Source organism: Colius striatus, chromosome 8 (assembly GCF_028858725.1).
Source record: "Colius striatus isolate bColStr4 chromosome 8, bColStr4.1.hap1, whole genome shotgun sequence".
NCBI classification, from domain to species: domain Eukaryota; kingdom Metazoa; phylum Chordata; class Aves; order Coliiformes; family Coliidae; genus Colius; species Colius striatus.
In genome coordinates this window covers 26,559,834-26,574,027 of record NC_084766.1, presented here as the reverse complement: position 1 = coordinate 26,574,027, position 14,194 = coordinate 26,559,834, and the positions used below count along the sequence as shown (strand labels likewise).

Below are 14,194 nucleotides of genomic sequence, written 5' to 3'. Positions count from 1 at the left end.
CAGTGGTGCTGTAGCACAGCCCCCTTCCAGGTGCTGTGAATATGCAGTGTGGAGTTCTGCCTCATGATCTCAACTTTTTCAGTGCCAACTTTATCAGCTGCTGTAAACTTTTGGAGCATCTTTCACCAGAGAAAAATGGTGCTGTCTTCAACTATGATTTGATCCAATGATAGGACAAGGGGCAATGGGTACAAGCTGGAACACAAGAGGTTCCAAAGAAATACAAGGAAGAATTTATTCACTGTGAGGGAACACTGGAACAGGTTGCCCAGATGGGTTGTGGAGTCTGCTTCTCTGGAGACATTCAAAACCCACCTGGACAAGTTCATGTGTGACCTACTCTAGGTGGTCCTGCTCTGGCAGGGGGCTGGACTGGATGATCTCTCGAGGTCCCTTCCAACCCTTAAGATTCTGTGATCTCTACAGCAGACAAACTGAGGCATCAATTGAAAGCTCAAAGTCTGTGCAGCTTCTTGTGCAGGGAACTGGGACACTCGTAGAACACTCAGGTACACCTAAGTACACCCAGCAGCAGTGTGACTCTGTCTCTACAGACTTCACCTTCAAGCAAAATCAAGCAGGACAGATGGTAGAATGGGAAGATGGTGACTGTTACCTCCAAGAAGAGCTTAAGCTGCCTCCTCTGCTCTAACCACCGGTCCACACACCACTGCTGTTGCTGCAGAAGTGGCAGCTGGCCACCTGGTCTGCTCAGTTCATTGCAGTGTGCCAGCCAGACACTTGACTTTCACTGGCTCTGCATACCTGGGGCAATTGCTGACTTTAGCAAGAGGTGAAGCAGCTCAGGACCTTTCTAAGTTATATCCTTGATGTCAACACTTGCCCATTAGGAACCTGAAGGAATTAATCAGTATGTTTCATCAGGCAGCACCTTCAACTTCATCCTTTTAAATGCAGAGTTGGTGGTTCTCAAGATGCAATTAATTTTTGGTCTCTTTTTAAGGCACCTCCATGTCATATACCCCCTGCCCTTTTTCTTTCCAATAAGAAATTGGCAAAATTACTCATGAAGGGATACTCCCTGAACACTTTGTTCTCAAGAAACATTAAACCAATATCTTTGTCACTGGCAGCATTGCAGGGATTAAAATACTGTCATTTTCTTATTCTATCAAAATTGTAATGGCTACCTCTTGTTTATACATATGTAAAGAAAACTGGTATGCAAAGATAAAGGAGGGAGAAAATTCCTCCAGTCCTGAGGACATGGTATTAAAAAGTGAGGTCCCATCTCTTGCTCCAGTGAAATCTGTGTGCCATTCCAGTAGATCTCCCTTTTCTTGAATGCCTTCTGTCTGTAAGCAGCCAGGCTATGTCTGAAACGTACAGCTGTGAGTTGTGCTGGAAGTAGCTGTAAATAAAACGTCCAAAGTGCAGGTTTAAAGTGCAGCTGATAACAAGAGTGTGGAGTTCAAAACGTTAAAGTTACTTTTATCCTTTTGGTCAAAGCTTAAGCCAAGTGCAGTTTGGCGAGGTCCTAGGCTGATCTCCACACCTCTTAATGACTTAACTACCACATGCAGCTTGTTTTGACAACTAAACGTCCTTTGATTTTGTTTAGCCAGTCATGGATGCCTTCCTTATGCAAGGAGGAAATTATGCTTCATAAATACCTGACTAAAGATAAATACAAGTTCCAGGATTTAGGAGATGCATTGATGAATCCTGAAGAATTCATGATCTCCATCAAAAAGCAAGGGGTGTAGCCTGTGGAGTGGCAGTACCATGGTGTACAGCAACCACATCCCTACACACACCTTTGGAAATTTCCAGTATGGAACTTAAAAGTACAGAGTGCCATGTTGACAGTAGACAGCTACAGTCCCTGAAAAGATCTGTGCAAAACTACACATGAAGTGTCAAGTTCCTTCCCATTCAGTAGTATAAATCTGTCAAAATCTGTGTAGGGTGAGAGAAGCAAAGGGGAATTCTGATTCTTACAGAGAAGCACAGGGCACCAAATGATACTGTCATATTCAGTATGAGAAAAAAATCTTTACATGAAGTATAGTTAAGCTGTAAAAATCTTGGCTATAGGACACTGTGCATACTAAAATGTTACACAGATTCAAAACCAAATTGGACAGATTAATGGAAAATATCCATCAAGGAACAATTTCAAGGCTTCTGCTTTTGACTTAGGAAGCCCACTTAAATATAAGAATATAAATATATTTCCACTTAAATATAAGAAAAAACTCTTTCAGTGTTTCAGTGAGGGAGCCCTGGCACAGGCTGCCCAGAGGGCTTGTGGAGGCTCCTTCCTTGGAGGTCTTCAAGACCTGCCTGGACATGTTCCTATGCGACCTGATCTAGGTGAACCTGCTTCTGCAGGGGGGTTGGACTAGATGATCTCTAAAGGTCCCTTCCAGCCCCTACCATTCTATGATTCTGTGATTCTAAGTCTTGAGAGTACACCAGGAAAATATGTGCATAGGCTTGTCTTGGTCACACAGTCTTCCCAGGGCTGTTAAAATGGGCCATGGTGGAAGGCAAGGTCATGAGCTAGATGGGAGTTTTGCTTTGACCCACCACAGCTGCTCTTCTGTTCCAGTACCTCTCCAATGAGAAATTTATAGGTGATATACATGGAAGAAATGTTGTTCCTTACTCAGATTGGTGTACTTCTATTTATTAATAGTGCTGCCTTCTGAATAGTGCATAAATACCTGTGGGGTTAGCAAGGCAGCTCAGACCACTGAACTGAGCCAGTGGTCAGAGCCAGTTCAGTTTTCAGCCAGTTTGCACTAACTGGGAGTCTAGCTCCATGCACCGTAAGCAGCAAAATCTGCCTAGCTTGCAGCCAGCTCTGCAGAGATATCAGCAGGTGCTGGGTAACTTCCTGCATGAAAACGCCAAACCAGCTATCAGGTCATGTATCAGAAAGTACTGCCATAACTTCATTTTCCCTGTCATAAACCTTCACACCTTTGTCTGTCTGGGATCTAAACAGTTAATCTACCTGTGCAAATAAGTAGGAGCATTTTTTCTTTTAATAAAGTTTGACTCCTGGAGGCAGATCTTTTTTTCCAGTGAGTGTCAGATAATTGGAAGGGTAGGGTGAGGCAGGAAACCGCGACACACCTTTGTTGGGACTTGTTTAAGAGCACGGGAATGGAAGAGCAGAAGAAGGGCGAGAATACAACGGGTTAAATAAAGAAGAGCTGAACATTTTTGGATGATCACTCAGATTCCACACACCTTTGGAAGGACATGATATAAAGTGTAGCTGGCAAATTTTGGTTGAAAGGAAACGGTTGAGGAGAAAACCAGATTTTCAGTTGAGTAACCAAAACAATCCAGGTAAGTTACATTACTGAAAAAAAAAAAAGAGAAGAAAAAGTATCTTTTATTTTCTGTCTTCCAGATTCCTTAAAGAAAAAAAGGTATTCTCAGGCAAAACAGAGGAAGTGTTATATTTCTCTGTGGAGAATACAATGTAAAAATAAGATTATGTAAGAGCTGGGTCATTTTGCTTTTGTGTTTGTCAGTGAATACTGCTCTTTTAAAGTGAGTATCATGTGAAAGGCACCCAGAAATGTGAAACCAGGCTCTGGGTACTTTTTTTTATGCATTTTGTGAAAGTACTGTGCAAATAGATAAAGTTTTGTTGAATGTTGTTTGTTCTGTAAGGGTACCAGCATGGTAAAGTGCAGATCATCTGGTGCCTGTTTTTAAAACAGAGCAAATTTGAAATATGCTGTAGAAATAATGATTGTAAAAGTTTCAGATGGTAGGTGCAGGGTGTAATATTAAGGAGTTGATCTCTAGTCCTGAAAACACCTGGAACTACTTGTGAGGGAAAGTTTGTGTTGCCATGGGCAAGCTTTGCTTTATGTCAGGCAAGTGGATTTATCAGCAGTGACTCAGTGATTATGGACTTTGGGCCATGCTTTTGTCATAGAAGATTAGGAGGCACTGTAAGGTGTTTGTGAAGATTTGTCACAGTAAGTCATAAAAGTCTGGTTTGAGAATCAGTTTGAATCCCTTCTGCAGCAGGTCTAGAAATTTGAACATGGTGGCATTAGGTAAAAGACCTTAGGGTCTTAAGGTTTTCTTTTCCTCTCTTTGGACTGACTTGTAGAGTGACTTTAGGGAAATTACTTATCCTTTTGTGTCTAGTTTCTTCATCTGTGAAACAATGAGAGCAGCACTTTCCTGTTCTGCAGACTTTTTTTTTTGTATAAGGCCAGGTTGTTTGTCTCCCTTTTGGTGCCAGAGGTGAGAAGCCTGTGCAGGTCAGAATGGCCTTGCTTTGACCTGATTGCTTTGGGTAGTGCAATCAGTTGGGATGGTGAGGACACAGTTTGGAAAGGAAGGCACCTGGCAGTGCTGAGTGAAGTCTGGGCAGAGCTCCTGCTTGTGCTTTGGGAAAAGTGAACACACTGGTACCAAAGAAGCCAGAATGGGTTGTGGGCAGCCAGCACGTCCAAGCTTTGGTTGGACAGCTAACCCACTTCCCTGGCATTCACGTTGGTTCAGTGAGTCTACAAAATGAATGGATTTGGAAGCATGATTTGGATTATTAGATTCTGACTGCAATGGTTTTGATAGATAACTGGAAAGGAACAGCTTTTAAAGCAGAATAGGAAGGTCAGATTCCTAGACTGTGAGGTAAAAGAGAGATAAGGGGCCATTTTTTAACCAGTTCTATTAATTCCAGTTCAGTGGCACCTGAAAGGCTTGATTAAGAACAAGGGGCACCCTAAGAGACATTCAATATGATGGGAGACATGGCATTTGCTTTTAACATAGTCAGTGACATGATGCGAAGGCATCTGCTGAGGCTCAGACTATTCATGATCAAAGGATCCTATTGACATTAAATATTATTAACCTCAGCACCTGCTGGTGCTTCTTCTAATGGAGTGTCTCACAGCAGGAGCCTTATTAATGGAGGGAGGAGAGAGCTGAAAGGATGTGCTGTGAGAGTGTAACAGCATTCTGACATGAAAACTGGAAGGACATTGAAGAGGAATAAAAGAATGTGAAACGTGCCTACTTTCATTTTTCCATGAAAATAAGTTTTTGTGGCTGTTCCCCTCTCCTTTGAAAAAAAGATGTCTATAATAAACTTTATTACCATTGCACACAGTACCTAAATTCTAAAGTAATAAGGGGGGGCTGAATGTCCCATGTCAGACCGGGTTAGCATCCTCGCCAGCAAGACAAAGGGTGCAGGAGGCACCCTGCAGTGCCAGGCTCACATGGAAAGTACTGATCTAAGCATGCCTTGCAGAGCTGGGCTGCTGTCACTATCCTGCTTTCCAGTGCTGTACAGACAGAAAGCTGTGTGCACAAGTGTGGCAGTGCTAGACCTCTCCTGGCTCCCAGTGCCATTCAGGTCTGCAGGTTCCCCAGTTTTGTGGGTGCCACAAACACACAACAACTAATGAGCTGACATTAGAGCGGCCATGGGTTTCCAGCACTGCCTGCGCTGTTTGAGAGTCATCCCACTTCACAAGCTCCTGCTTGTTACTCAGAAATGATTGCAGATGGCTCCTCTGATTCAACAGCCTATTGCTTTGCCACAGACATCGCCCAAAGCTATGTCTTTGTAAATCCGGATAGGAGCTGGTGAAGTGAGTTGGTACTGACAGATAATGGCAGTCCAGCTCAGCTAGCCTGCTGGAGCCTGGATGGCTTTTGCATTCATGTGGCAAACACACGGGCAACAGAGATCAAAACGTGCCATGTGCTGGGGCTGGGCTGTGGCATGTGTGGCTTCAAAGATGTTTAACCTCTTGGGTTTTTTTTGGGTTGGTATTGGAGCAAGATATTCCCCTTTCTCAAGGGCAGGAAAAGATGAAGAAGATGCATTTACTCCATGGTGCTGCTGGCCTCTTTCAGCATCATAACCAGCACTGCTTCCCAAGAGCAGAAAGGAAGTGGAGATCTGGGGCTACAAGGCAGCAATAAAGCCGTTTCCAAACACAAAGCTATGTTCCCTGCCAAAACCACTGGCAAAACAAACAGTGCTGACACCTGGACAACAGCTTCCAGCATCTGTTTTTAGGGCAAGACCTTCCAAGATGCTTCCACTGTTGGTGCAATAAGGAAAAGTAGCAGAGATATTGTCTTTCTGTGGAGTTAAGAACCAGGGGACTGTGGAGTGAAGAACCAGTCCATCACAGGGGACTGTCATCCTGCGGGAGGAGGAACTCTCCTAACACACATAGCTCCAGTTTGGCATTTGTCTTGGAATCAGCGCCCTGGATAATCTCTTGGAAATCCCCATTGGTCACAAGTGCTGTGAGGGTTGAGTAGCATCCTGCTGCAGAGGTTGTGTAAGGACTTGGATGTGGCCGCAGGAGACCCACTTACAGGCTGTTTAACCAAGCTCAGGATCTGAGGTGCAGAAAGTGAGATTTTCTCTGAGGGTTTTCTCTGCAAAGTTCAGCTGAGTCTGTGGTAGGAGGCTAAAGTGGCTTGGCTAATAGTGTGCCTTCTACACTCAAATTGCTTCTGTCATGCTCTGGGAATAGCAGGAGCTGCTCAAAGACAGAACTGAACCTGAGCTTCAGATATTCCTGCAGATCCTCTGCTGCATCCTGCCTTGTGTCATTGTTTATGCACAGGCAGGACAAGTGTAACACCAAGAGGGCTACTTGGTAGACACATTACAGAAGTGGAATCATGAGGATCAAACTCAGATGGCAGCTGAATTGGAGGGCACAGTCTTGGGTTCTGCCTCAAGCTGGACTCTAAAATTAGAACTTGGAAAGATTTTTTTTCAAAAACCTTTTCTTTTTCAACCCAATGTGTAGTTTATGGTACAGCTGGGTCCTCAGTTTTAAAGAGGAGACTTCAGGGCTGTAGGGGAGAATTTTCGCCTGTTGTCATCTTGTATGTAAATTAAAATCTCTTCCTTCTGGTTTGCAGCTGCATAAGATGAAATGTTACCTGAGAGAGACTTGGAGAGAGCAGCTGTATATTTCCTTCTGACAGAAGTGTTTTCTCTTCTAGCTGATGTTTCTTTTGACAGTCACGTTTCTTTGTGGTATTTCTGCCTTGGCAAACAATCATGCCTCTGCAAGAGACTCTAATTTTGACTAGAGAAGGATCCAAGTCATGAAGACGAGTATGCACAGCGATGATTCCAATGCAGTGTAGGCTTACCTGAGCTGGCATTCTGCAGACAGAGCCTCCAAACTGACTCTGCTCTGCCTGTAAAGAAAGATAAAGCACTTCCTATCTGAGTGGTTTAAAGCTACCTCCAGTGTTTTTCTGTCTCACTAAGGCCAGTGCTGTGACTTTAGCATCGGTGTACCCTGAGAATGCACAGTATTGCTGTCAACAGCACAACAGTAGCTCAGCTTAGGTTTTCCTGGCAGTACTGGCATGGTGCAGGTAGCAACTGCCTGCATTTGTAAGTCTTTAGTGCTTTGTCCTGCCCAGAGCAAATGGGTGGGATTGGCATTTGGATCTTATGGTTTTGACCAAGCTTTTACAGGGGTACAACTGGAGACCCTAACGTAGTGCCACGAAATATGGATATAAAACCAGGTCTAAACTTCTCCAGCACTGAGTAGATTTGCTTCAGTTGCTTCTGTCTCATCTGTTTGCTTTACAACCATTCCTGCTGTTTCAGCTCTGCTGCATTGTGCAGCATCCAGTTTTGTAAGCAAGTGGTGCTGGTCTACTAGTAACACTGACATGGCTCTGGAAAGACACTGTAAACTCCCTGGCATAGATGGCTTCCAGGCAGTCTAGCCCACAGCCAAAGGGAGAAAAGTGATGGGACTAGTGGGGAGCTGTTGTCACCTCCTGCTATTCAGAGTTCTGAGTGCAGTCTCTCTGCTTTCCCTGCAGGTGGCAATGATATGGATCCTGTAACAAAGAAAACGAGGCAAGATGGATCAGAAGTTACTGAAAGACGTAAGGAGAACGTTTTTATTTTTATGTTACACACTAAAAATCCCAGAGTGGATGCCCAGTTTTGTAAGGGATTGAATCTTGACCAGAGGTCCAGAACTAAATTCTGCACCTCTCACTGTTTCCTCTGGTAAAGTCAGAAGGAATAGAATGGGCCAAGATCAGACATTTGGAGACATGTAGCATGACCTGATTGTTTAACAGCAGATGGTTGCCCTGTGGTAACATTTCTAGCCAGTAATGCAGACATTTGGATTTTCCTCCTACCTCTGATACCAATGCATTGTCTAGAGAATGTTCTTTATATATCTTTTTTTGGCCATGTGGAAAACAGAAGTTTCTTGCTGGCATTATGGGAATTAGATGGTGGAAGCTAGTAAGGGGTCTGACCATGAGCTTTCCTGTTATAGCAATGGCTGTGGTTGAAGAGTGCCTGGAAATATTAATACTTCCATGTTTTTCAGGGGTCTTGAAAAGAAAAGAAATCTTTCATGGCAGTGATCTTAGATACTGTAGAGTTAAAAAGGCCTGCAAACAAGCACACAACGCTGTGTGCTAACGAGGCTGCAAGCCCCAGACAGTGTGGTCTTAAGGGACTTTTCTTTAAATTAGTCTCTCTTTTTTGAATAGGTCACACTCTTCCATGGCTATTAAGAACATTATTGATCTTGTTTGGCTATATTAACATGCCATTACTTCTGCCTCCTTTTCTTTCCTCAGTTATTACAGAGACTGTAACCACCAGACTGACATCCTTACCACCCAGTAAGTAACTGCTGGTCATTACCTTACTTCTGCTCAGGTTCTGTGCCCTTCGTGCTGCGTGCAGCACATCCCAGTGCAGGAACACTTGCACCCAAAGACAAACTATTTTCAGCAATGCCTTTCCCAAAATACTTGTTAGTGGAGAGAAGGAGCAGTATGTGGGGAGCCGTCTGGATATTGTCAGAAACAAAACTGCACAGTTCTCTGAGGCAGGTAGACCAGACTCTCCCAGGGCTTAAGCTTAGATATAGAGTTTTCACTGGTGACTGTCTCTTGGGGTCAAGGATCAAAAGCGATGGGTCTGCAGCCTCCACTGCTGGAGCTGCAGTATATTCCCCTGTCATCTTACCCAGCTGACAACAGTAAGTGAATCTTTTTGAGTAATGTCAGATGTCATGGGTGATTTCTACCTCTATATGGAATTACAAGTACCAAGTAGGGAATAATCCTCTGCACTTTTTATACTACCACATTCTTGATGAGCTTGCTGCAGCTGGGTGGGACAGGAATTGCACTGTCTTCTCATTTACAATGAGGGTTGACACGAGTATCCTTCAGTCCATGTATGGAGCTAAATGAATGCAGCCCTGCTGGGTTTGCAGTGTGAATGCTTGTCTGCTCTGCCAAGACACTTCTCTGCAGTTCTGGTATTTCACCAGCCATGAAACTAACAACTGAGTGTGAGGTCAGACTTTCAGTGTCCTTGCTTTTCTCATCTTTTACCCTGAGAGAATGTCTCATTTTGTACTCCTCTTTTCCAGAAGGAGGGAGCAGCAGTGGGCTCAAAACATCATCATACGCTGGAGGGTCTGGAGTGGAAAAGAGGTCTTACACCCATGGCAGCAGCTATGTGACTTCAAGTAAGGAATGAAGACATTGCACAGTGAGGAAATACAGAGCATAACTGGTCTGAGGAGAGATTAGGGCAGAGAAGTAGAATGAGACAGAGGTAAGGAAAACAAGTTTATGAAAACAGAAGTGGGAAATACTCAAAGCAAAGATGTGTGAGGATGGGTAAGTAAATGGCAAAATTCCCATTTCTCACAGGGGAAACTTGATTTTGGGAGAACAACTACAAAAAATGCCATTCCCGGTGTTGATAAGAAGTCATTCAGAAGCAAAGTTTTCCTTCTTTCAGGAGTTCCAAATCAACACTTTTGTTGAAAGGACAGTTTTGCTGAGGACAGAATACTATTCAAGAATTTCCTATAAAACATTTTCTCATGTGTGTCCATATAGCAGTCTGACAGATTTTCTGGACATGCTAAATCAGTATGTGCTGTCTACTCCATAAAAACAGGCTTCTTCTCTAACTGCAATCTTTGCCCAGCTGTTAGATTGTCATAGAAATGGTTTCTGAAGAAAAAGCTTCCTAGCCTGGTTTCTGGTGTATACCTTTCTCTGTCCCCAGTGGGACAGACTGTCTAAGCATCCGTGTAGAAAACATTCTCCATGATCCAAAAGAGCTGACAAACCAAAGGGAGTGAAGTGCGGTTTGGAAGCTCAACAGGATAATTAGCCGTAGCCAATAGATCTGACAGACACCTCCGTACCAATTAAAGGCCAGAGTATGGAATCACTTTGCCTCAGGGCAGGTGCAGAGTAACCCCAGTGAAGATGTCAGTCTAATTGTCTGGACTGGCACCAGTCTGAGAACTGAACCCAGCCCTGCAAACTCAGATGACTGTCCAGGATTGACATCTTCCTTGTTATTTCTTTCCAGTGTGTGGAGGAAAAGAATTTCAACTTATTAATGAGTTTTTGAAGTTTCACAGAGCATTTTCTAACCTCTGCCTTCCCACTCTCCCTGCAGAAGGTTTCCAACAGGGGCCTAGTTATCACAGTAGTTCTTTCTGATGAATTAATTAGAAAAGTTACCAAACAAAACAGATCCTTGTAGGGGGAAAAGTCATCAAGAAAACACTGTTATGATCACAAGGACATGCTTTTTTAGCAATGATGGGTAAACAATATCTGGCGTGACTCTGCTGATCAGTGTGGATATGGTGCCCTTTATCACAGGGCTTCCTTTTACTGCACTCTGATCATATTCCAGCATTAGATTTCATACAAGAGTATGAATACATTAGTTATGGCTGCTCGGTTCTTTCTCCACAGCACTGATGTGAATTAGGAAGGGAAATTCTTTCCTCTGTCTAACAGCCACGAATAACCTCCAGGCTTGGGCCTGACGCACACCTCAATCGCTTCTCCAGAAAATGGACTACGGCATGATTAAATGAGAGTGTGCATAGCTGCTTTGGAAGGGAAGTAGACTCATCTCTCTTTCCCTTATCTCATTAACTGGTAGTTTGAGTTTAGCTTAACAGTCCCACAGTTTTGTGGCCTGTGTCATATAACACATGAGTTTACTGGCAGATCTGTATTCAAAGCAAAACCCATCACCATCCAGAGCCAGATTTATTCCTGCTCAGGGAAGATGGCTCATTCATCTCCCTAGGCCAAAACGTGCTGTCATATGTTATTGACAAAGTTTGGTTTGAAACCACAAAGATAACCAGAATTCCTCTCTGCACTAAATGCTGAGGGCAGTCAGACCCAAATGTGGTTCTTGCCTGTCTCCAGTTAGGAGATACCGATGCAAATTTGTCAAGCTCAGAAGACAGTAAGGTAAAGCACCTACAATCTGCTGAGCACCTTTTGTTTTACCTACAGGTGGAAGTGGTAGATTGAATTCAACTTCATCATCCTCTGGCTACAGACAAACCCAGTCTCCCAGCTCTACTCTTACCAAATCACCTGGTTCAACATTTGAAAGAAAAACCTATGTCAACCGTCATGCAACATATGAAGGTATCACAGAACATGCCATAGAAAGGAGGCAATGCATTGTGGACTCTGAAGTCACATTAATGTAGGGTTGTCCCAAATAGCATGAGAATCCCATTGTGATTTTGCAAGGAAATAAGCCATCAGGGACACATTTTAATTATTAAGTCCTATTTATAGTATTGCTCATTCCTTAAAGGAGTTGTGGCATGTTTTTGTTGAAAGACATTAGTTCTTTCATGTAATTCTGAATAGCTCTTTTTTTAAATGGAAATGTTTTTCACCCACTGGGATTAGACAGTTACCAGGAAGATATGTTTGAAAGCTTTTAATGATTTTGTGCAGAGTATTAATGAAAACCTTTCTCTTCTTTGTAGGGAGCTCCAGTGCCAACTCTTCTCCTGAGTTTCCCAGAAAAGAGTCTGGTATGTTGTTTTTAGAGCTGTTCTTCTAAACATTATGACAAGGTTGTGTGAGTTGGTGACTTCAGTGACTTTTTGCACATTGGTTTGTCTTTACCTATACTGCCTCTGTATTGGGCAGCCAGTGCAGCTCCATGCCTTTGGAGAAGTTATTTGGGATTTACATTAACAGCTGACAGCAGGGTCTCTAGATGATACATATTCAAACAGAGGGTGCATCCCTTACCTCTGCTACACTCGACTGCTTTTGTGATGCTCCCAAAATGGCATAGGACATGGACAGGAGAACATAGACATAGGATGCTTTGCAATGTTTCATTGCCCCCTGCCCCATAACTGGGAGAACAGCTCCAACCAAGAAAACCCAAACTCAGGATTTTAAGACATTTTCTCCATCTATGAACAACATTTATGTGTATAAAAAGAAACAGCAGATGGTCTAGAAATGCTAAAGGTGCTACTTATTCTTTAGATGGTCTTAAAGGTCTGAAGGGGCCCTGGTAAAAACTCCAAGGTTCAATTCTCCCAACTGTGCACCAAGTAAAGAAGGTTACTGTCTGGATCTGAGCACTCTGAGCAAGATCCATGTGTTCATTTTCAGAGATGTCACGGGCAGTAAAGCTTAATACCACTTTTCTCTCGTTGTTCACAGCATCTGCCTCCACGAGAGGGAGAAGTCAAAGTCGAGGTGAGTAGTACTGTTCACTTAGAAGTCTCCTTTGTTTTCTTCAGTATGATTCAGGATCTGTTAAATTCCTTAGCTGGAATCAACCAGTTGAAGTGTAGAGCAGTCAGATAACATATGTGAGTTTACATCACTGCAGGTGTGAACCGTTTATCTGTAAACAATTGCTTAAACAAGCTTGGTGTAAAAATTGACCCTAGTGAAGGTCATGGAGGTTTTGACTGTGTCAGAAAGGAGAATCTACTTGTGGACCTGGACATCTGAAGACATAGAACATAGTCTTCCATTTTGTCTGCTCACTATCTAAACTGAATCCATCCATGCTCTGTGACCCTCCTCTGACATATTACAGTAATTGTATTCATGTTCCTACTGCAATCTATCTTACAAACCATGAAGCCATATCCTGAAATAATCTCATGTTGGCAATAAGGAGGTGGTGAGGAAATTATGGACTTGCTGTAGTCTGTTTAGCCAGCTCACTGTAAAGCTCTGCATTGTTTAAATCATTCAGCTCTTCTAATAATTTATTAACAGTGTTGGGGAAAGAAGGATTATATTGCTCTGTAAGAGTGTAATATCTGTTCCCAGTTGCTTCAAGAGGGAACTATAATGTCACTTTATCCAAGTTAATTTTAGCAGTGGATGTAAATCAAAGTGTGCTCTTGCACGCTGCTCCTGGAGAGTGTCACAGTTACCAATTATTCTACCTTAGATCTTCACAGTCTCCTCTAGCATACTACATACCTGAGCTCCCAGCAGAACTAGGCCATACATAATGAAACAGACACCTCCAGCTTCTCATATTACTTCAGAAAAATCATTCCAATCCATCAGCTTCTCCACATGAATGCCAAAGCTAGTGTTTCTTTTATAGTGCATGCACTGTCAGATTTCATCTTGAGGTGCACATATCACATGTCCTAGCTGCTGAGTTTGCTTGTGGGCAGCAAGCTTAAAGGCTCGCCCCACCCAAATGACATCAGCTCTGTAGTGGCTTGTGCTGCACAGTACAAGTCAGTAATAACATTCAGTACCTGCTGAGAATGTGGCTTAAAACTGTCCTAGTTGCATTCAGTGAGACAAAAGAGAAGTCAGCAGGTTGTAAGAGACTAAATTGCACAAACTGTTGTAGAGATGGCTTTGAGTTTTACCCAAGAAGTGGTAGGGAATTTGTGTATTTAGTAAGCTGCTTTTGGCTCCCTAGGTTTTTGTGCAGAAGGACAGTAATAATAATAATAATAATAGTGATGAGTGGAAATATCAATGTGATTGAGGACTGCATAATTAGGCCTTCTGTGTGTCTGGCAATAACAAGGCTATTGACTTCAACAGAGGCTGTCAATGAGTGAAATGCAGCTGTCTGGAACTAAAAGTAGCAAAATGTGACCCAGAATGAAGAAGTCCTCCAAACCAATTTACAGCCAGTTCACACAAGCCATGAGTGTTGCTCAGATGAAGCAGCAAGACAGCCAGATGGAACATAGCAAGAAGGAAGCAATTCGCTTCAGCCTAAATATTCATTCCCAGAGCAGGGTATGAATGCATCTCCTTCCATATTCACGATCTGCTGTTTCTCTTCTCAGAGAGTGAAATACGAGTCCGGCTGCAGAGCGCATCTCCCTCTGGAAGATGT

General features: G+C 43.1%; 1 protein-coding gene across 1 annotated transcript in view; it reads left to right on the top strand.

Annotated features, from left to right (window-relative positions):
- The first annotated feature begins 7,844 nt into the window (after positions 1-7,844).
- COL17A1 (collagen type XVII alpha 1 chain) overlaps positions 7,845-14,194 on the top strand; it is a 36,130-nt gene continuing 29,780 nt past the window's right edge. Inside the window, exons 1-7 of the mRNA XM_062001534.1 lie at positions 7,845-7,899; positions 8,617-8,661; positions 9,423-9,521; positions 11,338-11,475; positions 11,829-11,876; positions 12,526-12,561; positions 14,145-14,192. Coding sequence (XP_061857518.1) covers positions 7,845-7,899; positions 8,617-8,661; positions 9,423-9,521; positions 11,338-11,475; positions 11,829-11,876; positions 12,526-12,561; positions 14,145-14,192 — 469 coding nt within the window. The remainder of the gene's footprint in view (positions 7,900-8,616; positions 8,662-9,422; positions 9,522-11,337; positions 11,476-11,828; positions 11,877-12,525; positions 12,562-14,144; positions 14,193-14,194) is intronic.